This window comes from Panicum virgatum, chromosome 9N, assembly GCF_016808335.1.
Source record: "Panicum virgatum strain AP13 chromosome 9N, P.virgatum_v5, whole genome shotgun sequence".
Taxonomy (NCBI): Eukaryota; Viridiplantae; Streptophyta; class Magnoliopsida; order Poales; family Poaceae; genus Panicum; species Panicum virgatum.
Genome location: NC_053153.1, coordinates 67,885,018 through 67,905,668, shown reverse-complemented (window position 1 = coordinate 67,905,668; position 20,651 = coordinate 67,885,018). Strand labels below are relative to the sequence as shown.

Genomic DNA, 20,651 nt, shown 5'->3' with positions numbered 1-20,651 from the left:
GGATTGTTGCAATCTATCCTAGCGCGCGCTTATTAGCAAGGCCCCGCGGGTTGTGTAGCAGGTGCACGCGACGCGACGGCGGGATCGGGTTCGGGAGAGAGGTCAACGCGACCGGCGCAGCTATCAAGCTATGCCCCCGTGCCTCGCGGGGTGAGCTTCAGTTCTTGGTCGAAAAGGAAGTTGGGCGACACTCTTCCTGTTCGGAGGGGGAGCTGTCGAGGAGAGGAAGGACCGAAGGAGAGCGAGAGAGAGAGAGAGCTCTGCCTCTGCGTGTCCGGGCCGCCAGGGGAGGGGAGTCAGTCAGTCAGCATTGGCGGGTGGGCCAGAGTGGAAAAGAAAAGGAGACTGTGGAGGTGGGGAAGGCCACAGTGGCACAAGGGCAAAGGCAATTCCCTACGAACCATTAAAAAATTTCCAATTTCATATATACCACTAAAAAACTTATGACGTCTTGAGAGCCACGACTTCAACTTTTGTTAGACCTTGGTGCCACTTCCATCTAATCTATTATATTATTAAAGGAGTGTTAAAAAAAGCCACCACGTTCCTCGAGAGGGTCTAGAAATTCCCACGTTAATCTAAAAAAGAGAAGGATTTGCACCGTTGGATTTTATGAAAATCTAACGGTCTAAACTAACTCGACAGTCTGTATCAGATATGATTGATAAATAGCTAATTTCGGAATTAAGAAGAAAAAAATTAGGATATGACTAAAGAGAGTCCATGCCGAACACAATTAGTAAATAAATACATAATTTCGGAATTAAAAAATAATGAAAATTAGAATATGACCAAATAGTCGATAACGAATATGAAGCAATTGATTGGATAAGCACATGACACATGCCGGAGCAGCATGTTCACGGTGCGTTAATGCATGCAGCTTGATCAACTCCATCGCGTTCACGAAAACCCGGCATGTGCCCTATTTGAATATATATCGAGGATCAGTCATGGTTACCGGCCTGCTGCACAAGTGGAAGGGGCGTGTCACGTGTGCTCTACCGATCATCCACATGGTTTGCACTTGCAGACGATGTGATGCTGCCTCCTCCAGATAGGTTTTAGTTTAGCTCCTCTTCTCCCGTCTGCCTGAAAGGACATGGCAGCATGGGTCCGTGTTTTTTCTTTCAGTTTTGTTGTTCAGGTATGCGAATACACTGTACAGTGAAATTATCTTTGAGACATTATATTCGGACCTGCTCAATGGTGCATCATTAATTCTTCATGGAGTTAGCGCTGATGATGGTTTCTGAAAATGATATACGCTGTGATCTGCATCTTCAAGAAAATTTTTTGTGCTTGCATATGCTGTCATACGTGAAAAGGTATAGATATTTGAATATTTGCAGCATAGGTGCCGATGATGCAACTGCTTGAGCTTTAATTTTGGTGGAGCTGGTTTGTATTTTTATTTGCGGTTGACCTGCATTGTTATGATGAAAGTTTTGCGCATCACACATTTAATCTGTGAGCTTACAAAGTGACAGTGTTGTATACTGTCTTTAAGCTTGCTAAACATGCATAAATGTGCCGGAGAAATTATCTTACTGGAGACTCTTTTTGAAGCATCCACATGAAGACACTTAAGATCCTAGGTGGACATGAAAAAATAGAGGGAATGACAAAACATAGTAATAAATGATTGATGTCTATCAATAAATCTGCTAAAGCTCCAAACCGTAGAGTACTATATTAGTAAGGGTGTGTTAAAAGAAAGTAGCACATTCACCAAAACATCAAGAAATTCCCACGAGTATTACATTAGTAAGGGTGTGTTAAAGGGAACTGCCACATTCACCAAAACATCTAAAAAAGAGAGAAGGATTTACAACATTGGATTTTATAGGGGTATCATGATCTAAACAAACTCAAGAGTCCATATTATTAAATACAATTAATAGTAGTTTTAGAATTGATAAATTAAGAAAAAATTAAGACATGACCAAAGAATTCATGCCGAATACAATTAAGTAAATAGATAAATTAGAAATTAGAAAAAAATGAAAATTAGAACTTAATCAAATAGTCCATGTCAATAACAATTAGTAAATAGCTAAATTATTCATTATAAAATAATGAAATTAGCACTAAAAGTTACTATTGGTAAATAGTTAAATACGAAATTCAAAACATAAAGAAATTAGCAGTTGACCAAAGATTCCATATCTAATAAAAGTAATAAATCGATAAACTTAAACATTATAAAACATAAAAATAGTAACTGATTTGTATAGAACTAAGAAGCAAATTAGGAAGACAAATAGTAATAATAGTATAGATCAAATATAAATGATAAATAGCCAAATTTAAGTTCAAACTTTTCATATCAAATTAGTTAATAAATTGGTAAATATATAATCAAAATTATGAAAAGTGATAGTTAATCGTATATGAATTTTGAATAAATAGTAGCTAAATAAATAAATAAGTCAGATGTAATTAATAATGTAATATTTTGAGAAAATAATAAAAATAGATATTTTGATTTCTTTTGAGTTGGAAAAAAGATTACATATGTGAATAGCCCATTTAAATTTGTTTAAGCTACATTTAAAAGTATAGCTTGAAGTGGCAATGCTAATAGAAAAATATACACCACATTGGTGTTTATTATAATCTAACATTTTAGGTTAAGTTAAAGAGTTCATTGAATATGATTAGTATATACTTTAACATGAAATTAAAACAATAAAATTTTTACTATTCTACATGAATTTGGGAGAAAATAAATATAAGTACACGTATATAACAAATAAATAAATAAATTATAAAAAATAATTTAGGAAGCATGTTAACAACCTAAAAGAATATTGGAATAACCATGGAGAAGCGCAATCTAATAGCATTAGTTTAAAGGGAACAACTATGAGTAAACGGGAGAAAAAAGTCAAAATGCGTCAGATTCCAAGAGAGTGATGGCGGCAACAGATAATGGTGAGTATAGAGGAGAAGACTGTATCTTGCTAGCTGTAATAGAAAATTGTATATTCCGTATGTGATATGTGATGGGAAAATAAATGCAGTAGCTGTAAGATAATATGGGTTCATATATATGCATGAAATTTAATAAAATTAGAGGTGAGAGAATGAAAAAAACAACTAGCTACCCGCGCTATTTGCGCGGGTCACCTTGCTAGTTTAGCAAAAACGGAAGTTAACGACAAAGCAAAGTGACCATTTTATCCTTCTATTCCCCTTCCACCTATCTCCAGCCCGAGCTCCATTGCTGCAAGCTGTGCGCCACCTCCCTTTCCTTCCCCGTGCGCCACTCCCTGCTTGCCTCCTCCCCTGTGTGCGCCACCTCCCTTTCCTTCCCCGTGCGCCACTCCCCCTGCTTGCCTCCTCCCCTGTGTGCGCCACCTCCATTTCCTTCCCCGTGCGCCACTCCCCAGCTTGCCTCCTCCCCTATGTGCGCCGCTACTCCACCCGAGCGTCGTCTCCAGCTGCAGCACCGCCCATGGCTGCCTCCTGGCCCTCCTGCGCCGCCACCCTCCTTCCTGCTGTGCGCCGTCGCCGCTTCCTGCTTGCCTCCCTCGCGCGCCGCCGGTCCCCAGCACACGCGGCTCCGCGCGAACACTGCCGGCTCACCCGCGCGAGCGTTGCAGGCCGCCCTACGCGCGCTGCCGCGGTCCCGCCTCCTGCGCGCCGCTGGGCCACGCCATGGCCGCCGCCTTAGCGCCGTCGGCCGGAGCTGCAGCTCACCCCCGCCCGCCTCGCCAGCCGGAGCCGCAATTCTCCCACGCGCGCCTCACCGGCCGGAGCTGCAGCTCGCCCCCGCTGTTCCCTGCCTTGGCATGGGCGGGGCCTCTGTGCAGGTGCGCCATCCTCGCCGAACTGGGTGTCGTGCGCTGGGTCGTTGAAGCCGCCGCCGCCACCGTGGGCATCTTAGAGGGGCGGGCTATGGAAGAGTGCGAGGGCAGCAACGAGGAGGAGCAAAGCAGATGGGCGCCAGCTGCCGGCCAGGTGGCCGACGAGCCCAGCCCACCGTGCTCGGGCCCAGGCCACCACCGCGACGCCCTATGGCTGGCTATTCCCCCCTCATCTGCATCGTAGAAAGCCTCCTCACCCCTCACTCCCCAATCTCGCGCGTAGAAGAGCCCCCAAGCCGAGCTCCCCTGTCCAGTAAGCCGGCCGCCGCCGCCGTGGCCTGCTCGCCGTGGAGCCCCCACTTCCGCCCTCTCTCCGCCCGAGCTGACCCGCCCAAGAGCTCCCCCACCTTCCAAGGAAGCTCTTAGGCCCGGCCACCGCCACTCCCCCTCACCGGAACGCCGCCAATCGCCGCCGCCGGAGCAACAGCTCCGCAGGGGACCCCCAATCCGGTCGCCTCCTCCCCAACCGAAGCCTTGGAAGGGTAGGTCTCGTCTCCCTCACGCTCCCCCACCATTTGCGTGTGGAGTGGAGTTCGGTCGCTGCTGCAGTGCAGATGGGCGCGCCACCACCCCTTCCGTCACCGAGCCCGTTGAGGAAGAAGATTGATGTGAGGGGCAAAAGAGACATTTTAAGTTGCCGTTAGCTGCCGTTCCACCAAAATATAATGAAAATCTAACGGAAGTGGCACGTGAGTCCAAACAAAGTTGAGTTGATGGCTGGTTGGGAGCGAGAACTTTTCTAATGGTATGAACGGAATTGGAAACTTTTTTTAATGGCCTGTAGGGAATTGCCTCCTTGATCTTCCCTGAATCCCTGGTCCTTTGATCCTGCACTAGTACAGAACGCGCGCGATAGCGCGCGAGCCCTGGAAAAGCGTATATGGATTGTGATTTTAGGCTGTTTCATAGGGGAATGTTGTTTATCGAAGCTGTAAAGGTTCGATAGCTCATCCGCAGGAGGGATGCTAAATCAAAGAATAAACCACGCAACAGGATTATTAAAACGATAAAACGAATAGAGAGGAGATTTTAACGAAACGATGGACATTTTATCGTTTAAACGGACGTTTTAACATTTAAACGTCGATTTCACTTGAACGTTTTCTCGTTTTCACGACGTTTAAATGTTGTTTTAATAACCAGGCCACGCAACACAGAAGATGGAACAACTTCGCAGATGTACAGGAACGGTTCTTACATTAGTGGTTAGTCCATACATCTTACATGCATGAAATCCATTTTAGGCACTATGGTAGTTATAGGATACGGTTACAGGACACAGGCACATCAAATCCTTAATCTCCAGGTTTCCGCAGCTAAAAGGATGCCAATAAAAAGCTTCACAGGTTCAGTTGGTAATGGTGAAGCTTTCCACTATTCAGACATCTCGACATAACTCTGTGGAGCGAAACCAGGAGGTGAAGTGGGTAAATTAGCAGCGAAGCCAGCAAGGTCTCCTTTTAAAGACAATTCCGTTGCATCCTCTAGATTGTAACCCTGCCAAGCAAACAATTATCCACTGTTTAAATCTTGGGACAGCATTGAAACATACATACATCATAAGGCCGTAAATGAGAAAGCAAGCATGGGTATGCATTGTGTGCAAAGGCAGTATAGACGTCTGGATGGCAACTAAATCATCATGATGTATGCATGGTTCTAGACATTCCGCAAGGTAGGCCCCATGGTCTCATGGTCGTTCGAACTTTCACCGCGGTCAATGCAAGGACTCCTTCTGCTATTTTGCTTTTGGAATCTCCAGGTTTCCGCAGCTAAAAGGATGCCAATAAAAAGCTTCACAGGTTCAGTTGGTAATGGTGAAGCTTTCCACTATTCAGACATCTCGACTTAACTTTGTGGAGCGAAACCAGGAGGTGAAGTGGGTAAATTAGCAGCGAAGCCAGCAAGGTCTCCTTCAAAGACAATTCCGTTGCATCCTCTAGATTGTAACCCTGCCAAGCAAACAATTATCCACTGTTTAAATCTTGGGACAGCATTGAAACATACATACATCTAAGGCCGTAAATGAGAAAGCAAGCATGGGTATGCATTGTGTGCAAAGGCAGTATAGACGTCTGGATGGCAACTAAATCATCATGATGTATGCATGGATGCCAATTTGCAAAATGTACTCTGTCCTGAAAAAGTATCAAGGTATATGGTAATTTGAATGATGTATGAACATATACCGTGATCTGGATTCTGTAGCTGAAAGTATCAAGTGATACTCTGATCTAAAAAATGTGGCATGTAATACTGCAATCTGAAAAAGTATCAAGTAATGCCATAATATGAAGAATTATCAAATTACTTATATGTAGTTTCTTTCTCACATAATTTTGCTACCTGGTTGCCGGCCATCGTCACAGCAAGAAAGATACATCGAACAGAAGTCTGCAGCTTCAGATCGTGAGGAGGCCATCATCCATGATAAACCCATGTCCGTGCAGGTTTATGCAAATTTGATCACCCAGAATCATACCCGTATTAATATCAACTCAATAGAGGGAGATTGCAGAGCGTACAATCGTCGATGTTGGAGGCTGCCGCTATCATCCTAAGAGACATCGGATCGAATAGATTACTCCTATGTTGATCCCCTAAATCCTAATCTGTTATTGGAGCAGCAGGGTAAAAATCGAATTAAATGAGAAAAAGAGGCCGGAGATGAACTTAATCGGGGCAGATAGATACACTATCGTACCTGGGATTCCATGTAGATGATCCATCATGCATACGCCAGTTCTACTGGGACCTGGTGACCAGAGCAATCGAGGCGAGAGGGACTTTGCCAGTGGACGCTCGCCGGCGAGCCAGCCACAAGCACCGACGCCACTGGATCGGAGCCAGGTTTTGTCGGACGCCATGGCGTGGGCGTCGGGATCGGGACATGGGGGAGGGGGAGGGGATGCGGCGGCGGCCCCCTGCACCACAGCGATGGCGTGGGCGGCGGAGTCGGGTCGCGGGTAGGGGTCGGGATGCTGCGGCGGTGGCGTGGCGCGGGGGTGGCGCCGGGGGGCGGAGGAGGAGGTCGCCATTGGCCATGATGGTGGCGGCTCGGCAGATCCGCGGGCTCCGCGACCGCATCCGCGCATCCGTGCGGGAGGGGCTGTGGTGGGAGGCGGTGGAGCGGTGCGGGAGTAGCGGCGATGCCAACGCCGGGGACAGAGTGGATCGGCGAAGCCGGGGACAGAGGAGGCGCGGCGGCGGCGTCCTGCGGAGGAGGAACCGTCGCGGGGGAGGCGCGGAGGAGGAACCGTTGCGGGCGAGTGGGGAGGGGGGAGGGGGGGCCGACGGAAAGGAAAGAGCAGGCGGGCGGAGGAGGAACCGTCGAGGGAGAGTGGGGAGGGGGGCCCGACGGACGAACGAAGGAAAGAGCAGGCGGGCGGACGGACGATTGAAAGTGCAGTGCGGACCATTAAAAGCGTAAAGACGAACCAAAAAAAAGTCTTGTTTAGGGTCTTTTTAGTAGTAGAGATAAAACAGAGATATATCACAAATAATTTCTCTATATTATTCTTATACTACCTTACTTTGATATACCATCTTATACTACTAATCAACATTTTAGTGGTATAGATAAATTTTGACCATCCGATGTTTACATACGAATCTTTTTCAAATAATAGTATATAGTCGTATTGTGCACCATAAAAATCATTAACAAATTTTATTACAGACACACAGGTGCGAGGCAGCTGTGCTTCAATCGCGAACACCAGACCCCGCACTCCAAAGCCGGGGGCGGTGCTCTGCCCGCCGAAAGCCTGAAGCTGGCCGCGCACCGGTCGCTGTCCTTCGCGACGTTGTGGCGGTGAGGAGCGGCCTGGCGTGGCGGTGGCGCGCGGCAATTTGAGCAGTTGTGCTGCGCGTCACGGCTCGGCTGGTGGCAAAATGGCAATGGGGGCGGTGGCGGGCAAACAAAAAAAGGGTCGCCCACTATTTCAGGGGCCACGCAGTGCTGCACGCTTCAACAATTTTATATCTGCGCAGCGCAGCGCAGCGCAATGCTGCAATTGCTGCAGCCAGCAAGCGATAGGCAAGAGGCACCGGCGGTGAGTGCGGGCGCGGGCCGCGTCGCGCGCCTCCCTACGTTGCGATCGCGCATCGCAATCGGGCTTCTGCTAGCTCGAGTTCATTCACACGCACACTGCCTTTGGCTTGGTGGGTTCGCCTTTGTTTCCTTCGTCAGTTTCAACCTTTGCAGCCCCGAAGCAGCAAGCAGGAGCTCCCCCCCCCCCCCACACCCCAGAGTTGGGGTGTGTTTAGTTGGTGAAAAAGTTTGGATTTTGACACTGTAACATATTTCGTTGTTATTTGACAAATAATGTCCAATCATGGACTAATTAGGCTTCAAAGATTCATCTCGTGGTAATCAGTTAAATTGTGTAATTAGTTATTTTGTTCAACTGCATTTAATATTTTATACATGTGTCCGAAGATTCGATGTGACATGTACTGTGTGAATTTTTTTGGAACTAAGGGGTTGTTTGGTTCCAGGGACATTTTTTAAGTCACGGGAACTTTTAAGTATTTAGAAGTATTAAATAAATATTAATTATAAAACTAACTGTAGAACTCTGGGGCTAAACTGCGAGACGAATCTAATGAGGTATCTTAATTTATGATTAGCGAATGGTTACTGTTGCATCACTGTAGCAAATTATGAATTAATTAGGTTCATTAGATTCGTCTCGCGAAAAAGCACTCAGCTGTCAAAAAACATTTATAAACAGATTTTATTTAATACTATAAAATAGTAAGATTCCTTTTGATGTGATAAGGATTTCTGAAAAAAATTTGATTCCAAACAGGGCCTAAACCAGGCTTGGCTCGCTCTCACCTCGAGAACGAGCGCTAGACGGACACCAGAACGGAAGTCAGCGCTCACAAGGGCCCACCTTTCATATTCCATCAGTTCAGGGTGTGTTTAGTTGATGAAAAAATTTGGATTTTGACACTGTAGCATATTTTATTGTTATTTGATAAATAATATTTAATCATAAATTAATTAGATTTAAAAGATTCATCTCGTGATAATCAATTAGATTGTGTAATTAATTATTTTTTTAACTGTATTTAATGCTTCATGTATATATTCGAAGATTTAATATGACAGATAGGATGTGAATTTTTTAAAAAACTAAACGGGGCCTCGAAGTGGCTCAGCGCACTTCCAGCAAATACGCCCGCTCAGCACCTCCCTCTGACCCTACCCGCCCGTCTAGAACTTGAGTCTTGACCCGAGGCTCTGTTTAGTTCGCACTCTATAAATCCTATAAACATAAAAAATATCACATTAAATATTTCGACACATGTATGGAGTATTAAATGAAACCTATTTATAAAATTTTTTACATAGATGGGCTGTAAATCGCGAGACGAATCTAATGAGCATACTTAATCCATGAGTGCAACAGTGATGCTACAGTAATCATCCGCTAATTATTAATTAATTATATATTAATTAGTATCATTAGATTCGTCTCGCGATTTACAACCCATCTGTGCAAAAAGTTTTGTAAATAAACTTCATTTAGCACTTCAAATTCGCAAGATTCACAAATTTTTTTACAAAACATCTAAATACGGCCTGAATCCTGATGGGATCGGCGCGCGAGTGAACCCCTGCGTCTGTGGCTGTGGCTGTGGCTGGACTTCCAGCGTCGCGCGGGCCAGCTCTAACTTTCTGACGCCGCTGATGTGATGCTGCTTATATTCTGCGCACACCGATTGACCGCTTCAGGCTTCAGGCCTATCGATCATGCCCTTGTTTATTCTTTTCAAAATTTCAAAACTTTATAAAATTCTTCGTCACATCAAATCTTTAAACTCATACATTAAATATTAAATGTAACTAAATAAAATAACTAATTACACAGTTTGTTTGTAATTTGCTAGACGAATATTTTGAGGCTAGTTAACTCATAATAGAACAATAATTATCAAATACAAACGAAAGTGCTACAGTACTTTATAGGTGCAATTTTATGTATCTAAACAAAGCCCATGTCTCTGCTGCATCCCCGATGACTTTGTGGTTTCCTTCTTGCTGCTTCGCTTTCTTTTTTCTCTTTTTAACGAACGACCACATACTGTATGCATTTCTATTATTAGAATTAGCAAAAACTACCGATAGATTCTAAAACTTGATTGCATTCCCATTTTTTTTCACTTTTTGAAAAATAGCGAGTCTGTATACTACATTTCTTCTTTTACTTAAGAGATAAATCATGGTTAATAGGAGCATCTTCAAGAGTCTTTCTAAATTTCACTCTCTAAATTATCATTTGGAGAGCCTTCTCTATAAAAATCGCTTTCTATATACTTTTACTCTCCAACAACTTTTCTATATCTTGTGTATACTCTAGAAAGCTATATTTGTTATCTATGTTTGGCTAGCGAGAAATGCGGAATTGAGGATGACTATATTTGGATAACTATTTAGAGAAGCTGTTGGAGGGTATTTTTCAATCAAAACTTATATTTCTAACAATTGGAAAGATACAGAGAGTTTCTTGGAGTCTGCCAATTGACAAAAGGTATCCGCCTTGCTTGAAAACTCTTCAACTCTATGTCAACCTGGCGTTAGGACATAAACATTAACAATTCGCAGGCCTGTAGGGGTAACATTTATAGCACTACATTTCATACAGTAGTTAAAACAAAAGTAATTTTGACACTTGTCAAAGTAGAAACTACCCAGTCTTGATCCTGTTTAGGAGCAGATTATATTTTTACCAAATGGACAAACTTTCGGATGAACATATATGTTATGTGATCATCTGGTGACCGTAAGTTTTGATGTTGGTCATTCGCCCAATAGCTCTAGGGTTCTCTATTCATTCTTAGTGCCCATTTTTTGTCAATCGTATAGTAAATTCAGATCAAGCATAAACTAGTCTTAGAGCTGAAGAGGAGAAAATAAACCCTTACGTTGTTAGTTTGGGTGGCCTATAATGGGATGCTGAGCATAAAATAACGGTCTTGCACAGAGGTAAGCTACTGCATCCATCGAACTCGCATGACAGGATTGTCTATGACTAATGATGAAAACTGATGTATTTGAAATGACATTTAGGATATTCCTATATGTGAAGAGCACATCGGAGATGAAGGTAATGTTTGTAAAATGTTATAGCTTATGCTGTGTTGTAGATGTTTTTGTACTTCACCTGGCTCTTATATGTACACTGCTGTTTTGGATGTTTGAATTAAACTAGAACTAGGTAGCTAATGATCTTGTTCTGTTGCTTATAAATTATTATTGTTTCCTTCCTACATCTAGCCTCTTAGTTTGTTGCTTATCTAAATCTACTAATTTAGGAAAATAGCGAGTTGCTCCTGCAGCTATTCCTGGATCAGAGTCAAGTCCTTGCAGCAACTTTTTTCTATGAAACTCTGGTGTGGCTTCTGTAACTTCCTGGGCAAATGATAATCTGCGTGACTTCATGTTTCTTTCTTCAAAGGATCGATATGGACGTTTCTTTCTTCAAGGATTGATACGGTCTTGTACTGCTATTGGGAAATGGCAATTCAAGTTCCGTCACCTTGTTATCAAAAAAAAAGTTCCGTCACCTTTCCTTCCTTGCGACTAAAATAGAAAATAGATATAGTGTATTTCTGTACTACTATCTTGGGCCTATCGTTCACTGCCTATTGGAATGAGAGCCCGTATTTCAGGGCCGGACAAGGCTCAGCCGAGAAAAAAAAAAACATCACAACAGCCACACACCACCACCACCACCGGGAACTCATAGTAGTGTAGCAGACCCAACTGGCATCCTCCTCCTTTGCCGCCTGCCATAACCGGAATTTCGCCGCAATCGAGGCGGAAAACACCAGCCTTGGTCACTCGTCAGGCCCACGCCACGACCTCATCCAGATTTCCCGAGCAACAAGTCCTTCGATTGCTGTTATAGCGCCCGTTTTCTCTCCTGCTTCTGGGCGCAAAAACCATGGCCTCCTTGGCGTCTACTTGCTTGCGGATCGATGCTAGCAAACACTCCATGCTGCTATTACCGTGTACATAAATAATGGGAGGGCTACGAATGCATCAGGCGATTAGTTCATCGAGCGTTCGGCTGCAGAGCTATGTGTCGACAGTCGAGGCCACAGCCCACAGGTGTGCCCCGTGCAGGGTGGAGAAGCAGGACACGTGAGCGACCACCCGACTTCAGTCGCTGCGCGGCGACGCCTTGGCCGTGCGTGCGTTTGGCTTCGGTTGGGGGGTCGCTCACGTGTCCGTCCTCTCCACCCAGCACCGGCGCATCGGACCCGTATGTTTCTCCGGCGATCGGCCCAGCACGGCCGTCGGCCGAGCCCCCCGCGCTGGCTGTGTCTCTGTAGGCTCAACTGCATCGTTGCTTTCTCGGAGAAGGCCGAGCTTTAATCCATTCTGCGAAATGCGAAAGTCGTTATCCAAAACGTGCACGAGTGTCAACCACAGCAGGCAGGCCCACTGTGGCCCACGGCCCGCGTCCAAAACCCAAGTCGTTCCGTGTTCCCTCCGTCCCCCGTGACAGCGAAGCAGAGGCTCATCACCCTACCCAAGTAGCCATCCTCCGCCGCCGCCATGGCAGCAGCCCCCACCGGCGGCCCCGCCATCACCATGTCCTCCTCCTCCTTCCTCTCTCCGTCGCCGTTCTATGTCAAGTACCGAACTGCTCCCCGTTCCCGGTAGCACGGTGCGCATCGCGTCGTTGTTAATCCGAAGGATATGCCTCTAACCGTGACACGCTTCCAGGGCGTCGAGGACCAGCCACCGCCAACCCGCCGGGAGAATGCCTGTCACCGTCCGCTGCGTCAGTATCCCGCCGGCCGCCGATACAGGTACGACCAAGCCCTGATATACTTCATCGCTAATGGTTTCCCATTTGCATCCTGCTCGCTGAATTCTCTTCTAGTCTCTGTTAGGTTTCGTTTCAGGCGTTCAATCGAATGCTGCAGGTGCTAGTTCGACTAGGGTATTATTCTAGTTTTCTGTTCGCCGTGGTAGCTCCTTGTTTGGCTGGTGTTGCGTTCATGTAAAGAGTTGCCTGGAGATGTTGTAGGAACAGAAATACGGATGTTGTTTCCTGATATTTTCTTCCTCCTGTCCTGAAGCTTACAAGACTAGTGTCCCGCGCAATGCAAACATGACCAAGCTCCAAGCAGGATATCTGTTTCCTGAGGTTAAGCGTTATTCTCATCTGTTTGCTTCTTTGTTGATACTGTTCTGCTATTTTGTTTCTGATAGTCTTGGTTTGCTGACTGTCAATCAGATAGCCAGGAGAAGAGCAGCTCATTTGCTGAAGTACCCTGATGCTGAGATTATAAGCCTTGGGATAGGTGACACTACCGAGCCCATTCCTGACGTCATAACAAATGCCATGGCAGAGGTGCCTTCTCGTTGTGAAAAATAACAATCTAATGGTGTTTTCAATTTTATATATTCAGTTCACCTATTTTTTTTCAAAAAAATCACCAAAAAATACCAGTTTTCACTGGTGCATTCACCTTTATGTTTTATTTATTTATTTTGGCTCTCGTCGTTTGGTTCTTCTTGTACATATTTGTAGGAGCAAACTAAGAAAATTCCTCTACATTTTTTTTTTGCTCTATACCTCTTTTGCAATTGCATTTTTTTATTGATTACTCTATTTGTAAAGACAGAGAGCACATGCCTTATCAACAATTGATGGCTACAGTGGTTATGGAGCTGAGCAAGGTGAAAAGGTACTATAGACTGTGGCTTTATTAGCAACTCAGTGCATCAGTAGACTGGTGCCGATAGCTGTTCTTTTTTTTTTAAAGACAAATTCAGATAGCTTGTATAACAGCTATGGGATTCTACATATCTATTTTGTGGAGGAATATGGCTGTAAGATTGGTTGTCTTCTAATAATTATTTGAGGAGGATTGCTGTCCTGTTAATAAAAGATAACTATCTTTAACATGTTGTGCTCTGTTTTTTTTAAGAGTTGCTATTTCCAAATCATTTACGCCATCTTAGCTGAAAGACCCATTCTGTACGAAGTGCTTGATGAGTTGGTGCCTTTTCTTTCAGTATCCTTCCAAGTGCTTGTGTATTTGATCTACTCTACTTGCATGAATTACTATTTTTTCAATAAGATATGTAGTTTGTTCTTTGCGCTGACCTTATATTAGCTCCTTATCTTCAGCTAATCAGCTTCATGAAATCTTGTGATGGTTGTCAATGCAGAAACTAAGGGCAGCAATTGCTGCAACCTACTATGCGGACATTGGTATTGAAGATTCAGACATATTTGTCTCTGATGGTGCCAAATGTGACATTTCTCGCCTCCAGGTACCAAAATAACTCGCCTCTTCTCTTTTAGGCTTACAGCTCGTGTTAAAAATGTCTGTTAACAAGTTTCCTGATTCAAATGTTCCAGGTCCTTTTTGGATCTAATGTGACAATTGCAGTCCAAGACCCATCATACCCTGTAAGAGAGTTGTTTAATTGGCTTTAACTCTCGGTTACTTTAACCTTTCATGTTCATGATTCTGAACTTTGTGTGATGATAATGGTGAAAATAGTTCTTTTGTACTGTTGTTTTCATACTGTTACTTTTGGCTTAGCTGTTACTACCACAACAAATTGTCTGGTGAAATTAAAACATGGCCTTCATTTTGACAGGCATATGTTGATTCAAGTGTTATCATGGGCCAAACCGACTTATATCAGCAAGATGTTCAGAAGTATGGCAACATTGAGTACATGAGATGCAATCCCGAAAATGGATTTTTCCCTGATCTGTCAACTGTCCCACGAACAGATATAATTTTCTTTTGTTCACCCAACAACCCTACTGGTGCTGCTGCATCTCGGGACCAACTAACAAAACTAGTCAAATTTGCTAAGGACAATGGGTCCATCATTGTCTATGATTCTGCTTATGCTATGTACATATCAGATGATAGTCCAAAGTCCATCTTTGAAATTCCTGGAGCAAAAGAGGTAGGCTCTGTGTTCCAGTACTTTACTTATTTATAATGCATATTAGAATATTTTACCACTTAATTGCTTTTTTCTCCAAAGTATTTAGTGTCATGGTTATGACAATAAACACACCATTTTTCCAAGTAAATCGAACTACACTTTTGTCATCATGGTTTGTTTATGTGCAGGTTGCCATTGAGACAGCATCATTCTCAAAATATGCTGGGTTCACTGGTGTCCGTCTAGGTTGGACTGTTGTCCCCAAGGAACTTCTTTTCTCAGATGGACATCCAGTTGCTAAAGATTTCAACCGCATAGTCTGCACTTGCTTCAATGGCGCATCAAACATTGCTCAAGCTGGTGGCTTAGCTTGCCTCTCTACAGAGGGCCTGAAGGTAGAATTTCAGTTTGTTGAAATCTTCAGATGACCCTTAGTTTTTGCTTATGCCTGTTTGTTTCCCATGCAGGCTATGCGTGACGTCGTTGGCTTCTACAAGGAGAACACTGAAATAATTGTTGACACATTTACATCGCTTGGGTTCAACGTGTATGGTGCCAAGAACGCTCCTTATGTGTGGGTGCACTTCCCTGATCGCAATTCGTGGGATGTGTTCGCTGAGATCCTCGAGAAGGCAAACGTTGTCACTACTCCTGGCAGTGGATTTGGACCAGGCGGCGAAGGCTTTGTGAGGGTCAGTGCATTCGGCCACAGAGAGAACATCATTGAAGCCGCTAGGAGATTAAAGCAACTGTACAAATGAGCACCGACGCAACTTCTGTATCGCACTTGAAGGACTGTACCAATAAGATCACAGCTGGATTTGGAATGCCAAATCCTCTCTTTGGAGCTACCAGGAGATATTAGAAGTGATACTTGATAATTTCGTAGGCTTTTTTTTAATGGTGTTACTCCATTCAAACCATTTCCATTTTGAAATAATGCTTTGTATACCTGAGGCGTTTAAATCACCAATGGTTATATATGGCCTAGGTTATTTTCCTTACAGTTCTTGCTGTTACTGTTCATTTGCAGTTGCTGTTTCGTAATATTTCGGATGCATCACATGTTACGCACGCAGACTAAATAAAATCGACTATAAACTATCTTTGCTCAAATCTTCTTTTTGGCATGTATAAACAATTACTGGTAGACACCGGTGCTACACCAGTATCTATGGAAGTTGACCGCCTAGAGAGGAGGATTCATTGGAGTATGAGCTCTAATTACCTCGGCATGGAGAGGAGCGAATCGTTGACTTCGTACGATCACTTCTGTAGTTTTACTGACACAAGATGCTGAAACCATGTTTTTCCAGATCTGCGACAGCGCTATGCCGCTAATGTTCACACAACAGATGCTAAATTCCGCCGGGACGTGCTAGGAGAACTGAATTTGCCTGACAAATGAAAGAGATCATAGAAATCTATTGCTATATTTCACAGATCGCATCAGCAGTGGCAGTGATTCCATCGACAGGACCAATTAAATGTGAAACTAAGAAACTGGTATAAAGTATAAACTTATCAGTATCAAGAAACTTTAGAAAAAAAAAAGGGGGATTCTGGAACCAATGCCTTCCCCAGAAGGCTACTGATATCAAGTTACTGAACCAATTGCATCGCACTGTAAGAAAACCTGTTAAAACGAAATCAAGACTGCAACGGAGAAAACGGAACATTACAGACAGCTTCCAGGAAACATAACTTCGTCTACTATGACAATGAAGTTCGATAATTTTGGGGTTTACATCAACAGGTCACAGCACAAAAATAATGGCATGCAATACAAAATCCCGCGCACACAAGTTCACATCAATGCACAGTTTCTCATCAATGCCAATAAAAGATGTTACAAAAGCAAGGAAATGGTGAATAGTATCAAGCCCTCCTCTTCAATGATTTAAATAGAAGATATAGATGAAGCAAGGACAAAATAATGACAGTGTAAACTGAAACCAACTCCTAGCAACGCATATCTTGTTGAGGATTTTGAGCTCACATATATACATAACTAGAGTTTCTTGCTACCACATCACCACTAATAGTAAGGCAAACAAGAAAGCAAAATAATTGACTCAGAGGACAACCATATCCTATCCTGCTTAAGGATCCTGATATCTCATGAATAATTCAACACCTACTGGTATACTCGTATACTGGAGGCAATGAAAAATCACAACCATACAGGAAATTCTATTGAAGGCTATCATGGTGACCAATAACTTGAGTTCATTCATTAACTCAATTTCTAGGAGTGTAAGACATAACTTATGCCAACAAATAAGCATAACATCATTATCCTAACATCTCATCACATTATAACATATCCATCCCATGATCCCAACCCTCCCATTGTCACCAGATTCTACAAAAAGAACACTTCAGATTCAGACCCAACAGGATCTAGAACGAAGAAACAAAATAACAAGTGGAATTGGTACTCTAATTATCATGTGGAAGTCTTCACAGCCTTGAATGCGGGGTGGAGCAACCCAAGCTCATCCTTCATCTCGAGTGGGTTACTAGTCTCATTCCTGATCCTCTTCACTCTCCTGCTTGCAAGCGACTTGTGCGTGAACCCATACATCTGCAAGATCTGGTTATCCCCAAAATTGAATGCACGGTCCATCTGTTTGAGACAACGCTCAACAGGGTAGTCCCCAAATTTGCCGCAAGGCTTGCAACCGACAAAGTGAGTGACGAGCGGCCACCGGTGATCCCCAAGCCCTGGCTTGTAATTCTCAAGCATCTCCTCATACCTATCAACCAAGATGCCCCAGTAGCCGTGGAGGTAGTACCCATTCTCAAGGTACACCTTGTCACCCCATTTCTCACGCTGAGTGGCGAGGATGTACACCATGGCCGACTGATCATCAGCCTCAAATACTGGCCGATCCTTCAAGGACTTGGTCAGCACCTTGCCAGCCTCAATGCGGACAGGGCCCTTTGGCCCCATTGGCGCCCAGGTATCCAGCATATCAAGCGACCACTGGCAATTGCGCAGCAAGAAGCTGCCTGTGTTGAGCCCAATCCAATTCTTGTCGTCGTAGACCATCTCGTCCCAGCCGTGCATGACGAGGTTGTACGGCCCGTAGCGCTCCCAAGGGAGCTCGAATGCCATGTCGGTGAACATGGCGTCGGAGTCCATCCACCAGAGGAACTCGACCTCCGGGTGCGCCAGGAGCAGCGCCCGGATGAGCGGGAGCTTGGCCCAGAATCCGGCCATCTCGGCGTCGAGCAGCGCCATGTTGTAGAAGATCTCGATGCCGTGGACGCGGCAGTAGTCGATCTTGTTCTTGATGGACTTGAGGAGGTAGTGGTCACCGACGGGGTTCTCGCAGGGCTTGGGGGAGGAGCCGGTGACGAGCAGCACCCGCGGCTTGACGTCGTTGAGGAAGGGCGGCGTCTCCGGGTGGCGGCGGTGCCAGGCGGCGCGCTGCTCGTCCCAGTCGGAGATCTTGGGGCCCAGCGTGTAGGGCGGGTCCCTGAGCGTCCTCGGCGGCGGGTCAGGCTCGTCGTCGCCGCGTCCGGAGGAGGAGGACGACGAGGTGGTTGTGGCGGAGCCCCTGGACCTGGCGTCGTGGTGCTCGGCGAGCGCCCGGTGCGGGTGGGAGACGAAGTGCTGGCGGAGCTCGATGAGGTCCTGCTGCGGCGTGCCGTAGCGGCCGGCGCCGACGTAGCCGCGGAGCACGACGATGGTGAGGAGGAGGCAGACGGCGGTGAGCTTAGCGTTCCGCGCGAAGCGCTGGATCTCCCGCATCCGGCGCTCCCCGACCACCCGCTCCACCCACATTTTCCCCTCCTCCGATCAAACAACTCCTCGCAACCAAACCCAGACCAAACCACCAAATACAGAAGGGGGCGCAAGAGGAACCAAGGCGGCGGCGGCGGCGAGCAATGCGGCGCCCGCGGGGCTTGGAAGTGGCGGAGCAGGAGGATGAGGCGGAGGCGGAGGCGGAGGAGGTTTTGAAGCGCGGAGGGGGATGGGGAAATTAATAAGAGGGTGGTGGCGGTGAGTGTGCCGGCCCCGCCCGCGAGCGAGCCCGCACGTTGCGAGGGGAGGCACCTCGGGGAGCGGATTGCGTTGGCTGTCTGGGGGAAGGAGGTGGTGGGCGATCGGTGGTGGGAAGGGAATCGAAATCGAATCAACCCCGCCGCAGATTGGGGGGAGAGGAAGAGGAGGAAGAAGGCGAGGCTGGGCTGGGGGAAGAGAGAGAATGGGGAGCAGTGCAGGACGACGCGGACACGAGATGCGATGCTTCCACACCATTTTACCCCCCGGCGATCGCTGTTTAATCTCCGGTTTGGCTCGGTGCGGTGGGTCTATGGCGGGTGGGCCCGGGAGAGCGTGTATGGACAGCGTGGGAGGCGTCGGTTAAATTAACCACGGTTGATTTGCCGTCATGACGGTGGAGCGGTGGAGCGAGCAGTTTTCCGGTCAAATCCCGGTGTTTAGCGGAAACGGAATTCCGTTCCGAAATTTCGGTAAATTTCGGCGAATTTCGTTGAATTTCGGTCGAAATTTGTTGAATTTTGAATTTGAAAACGAAATATACCGAAAAATACCGAAATTTCGGATCCCGGTAACTAGCGGAAACGAAAAATTTTCCGAAATTTCGACGAAATTGTTAACCCTGGGAGGGAGTGACCGGGCTTGCAGGTTCACGGGTCTCGGGTTTTGACTTTTCCAGATTTTGAATGTCACTACAGTAAGGTATTAATGTGTGACGTGTCCTAGCCAGTTTTTGAATTATTAGTACCATAGTTCTTTTTTTTTGAGAAAAAGTACAATAAGGCTATTCCCAGTGCAACGTTTCACTTTGCAGTTTCCAAGGCCTGAGTAGCAGCGCGATGAGCCCCAGTGTAGTTTCTTCCGCGTACTAAGACCGTCCACAGTGGAAGGAGGAAATGAAGGAGCAAATACACTGTTTGACACTGTAGATGTACTGTTTGGCACTGTAGACAGAGAGGGCGTGGGAAACGAGGAAGGAGCAAATTTGCTCTTACTCCCTCCGCTGGGGTCAGCTTAAGGCCTGGGTAACAGAGTTTCAAAAAAAAAGGCCTGGGTAACAGTGCCGGCCTCGTTTCATCTCGACGAAACTTGTATCCTCTCTCTCCTCTTCAATTTCTTGCCACATCACCACAAAAGATGATGTGTCATCCATGAAACGCTGAAGACATCCTGCACTGGGAATAGCCTAGTTTTCCATACGCAAGACGCGACGGAAAGGGACTGAAAATGTTTGCTGATGCAACCGTGGATGGAAATATTTTGCAGTCCAACGGTGAAGTTTGTTGTAAAACAATCGGACTGTATATATGTATATAGAAGGAAAGGAGTACTAGAAGTTCTAGTCCATGTCCGGTTGGTTATGGGCTCTTACTAAAACTCTAGTTATAGGTCGGAGTATATATATGAGAGAGATCTTCATTGTAAATTATCGATATGAGGAATAAAGAGAAGCTCCACCTACATTGTATCTTGTCTACTTGTGTTCTTATATTTATCGTGAGAGGCGTGAGAGGGAGAAGATCCAACCGTTGACAATGTGTTTTACAACACGTTATCAGCACGACCGCTCTTCATCGACTACACGCGCTGAAGGAGTCGTCATCAAGCTCGACGCCGGCAGTCTCGCCATCGTCCACGTCATCGGCTACTTCGACGACGTCGACTACTTCAACGTCGCCAGCGATCGGATCTGTTCGTTGAACTGTCCTACACGACAGGCTTCGAATTTGTTCGTTGAATAAAGCAGCACGGTATAAATTTTTTTAGTAGATTAGATCTGTGAATCCAAGCATTGAATTGGAAGATTTAATTTGCTAAACTT

The 20,651-nt window shown here is 45.5% G+C and overlaps 2 protein-coding genes and 1 long non-coding RNA gene across 7 annotated transcripts; 1 reads left to right on the top strand and 2 right to left on the bottom strand.

Moving 5' to 3' along the window:
- Positions 1-5,033: 5,033 nt before the first annotated feature.
- Positions 5,034-7,220, bottom strand: LOC120691735. 2 transcript variants are annotated; one of them, XR_005682367.1, is made up of 3 exons: positions 6,577-7,217; positions 6,219-6,484; positions 5,034-6,135 (listed from the first exon to the last, which is right to left on the bottom strand). It is a non-coding gene; the product is annotated as an uncharacterized LOC120691735 (long non-coding RNA). The 2 variants fall into 2 exon arrangements; XR_005682366.1 differs by having other exon boundaries at positions 5,034-6,484; positions 6,577-7,220.
- Positions 7,221-12,365: 5,145 nt separating this feature from the next.
- On the top strand, positions 12,366-15,823 carry LOC120688301 (probable LL-diaminopimelate aminotransferase, chloroplastic). Of its 4 annotated transcripts, none has more exons than XM_039970558.1 (10): positions 12,366-12,527; positions 12,619-12,704; positions 12,978-13,045; positions 13,136-13,252; positions 13,527-13,589; positions 14,077-14,181; positions 14,270-14,320; positions 14,515-14,835; positions 15,006-15,212; positions 15,285-15,823. In XM_039970558.1, exons 1-10 carry the CDS (start codon positions 12,448-12,450, stop codon positions 15,576-15,578), a joined length of 1,392 nt encoding a protein of 463 aa, XP_039826492.1. In that variant the 5' UTR covers positions 12,366-12,447; the 3' UTR covers positions 15,579-15,823. The 4 variants fall into 4 exon arrangements, with proteins under 4 accessions (XP_039826492.1, XP_039826494.1, XP_039826491.1 ...); XM_039970560.1 differs by having other exon boundaries at positions 12,376-12,551; positions 15,281-15,434; XM_039970557.1 differs by having other exon boundaries at positions 12,379-12,551.
- A 1,163-nt stretch (positions 15,824-16,986) lies between these two features.
- Positions 16,987-19,077, bottom strand: LOC120688302 (probable xyloglucan 6-xylosyltransferase 1). Its single transcript, XM_039970562.1, has one exon. The coding sequence runs from the start codon at positions 18,608-18,610 to the stop codon at positions 17,267-17,269; it is 1,344 nt and encodes a 447-aa protein (XP_039826496.1). The 5' UTR covers positions 18,611-19,077; the 3' UTR covers positions 16,987-17,266.
- Between the last annotated feature and the right edge of the window lie 1,574 nt (positions 19,078-20,651).

What these genes read in the sequence shown, in the direction of transcription:
- LOC120688302 (XM_039970562.1), bottom strand. Translation starts at nt 18,610, where the DNA reads ATGTGGGTGGAGCGGGTGGTCGGGGAGCGCCGGATGCGGGAGATCCAG.
- LOC120688301 (XM_039970557.1), top strand. Translation starts at nt 12,448, where the DNA reads ATGGCAGCAGCCCCCACCGGCGGCCCCGCCATCACCATGTCCTCCTCC. An exon ending in TCCAAGACCCATCATACCCT is followed by an intron (nt 14,321 to 14,514) that starts GTAAGAGAGTTG and finishes TCATTTTGACAG; the next exon opens with GCATATGTTGATTCAAGTGT. An exon ending in AAATTCCTGGAGCAAAAGAG is followed by an intron (nt 14,836 to 15,005) that starts GTAGGCTCTGTG and finishes GTTTATGTGCAG; the next exon opens with GTTGCCATTGAGACAGCATC.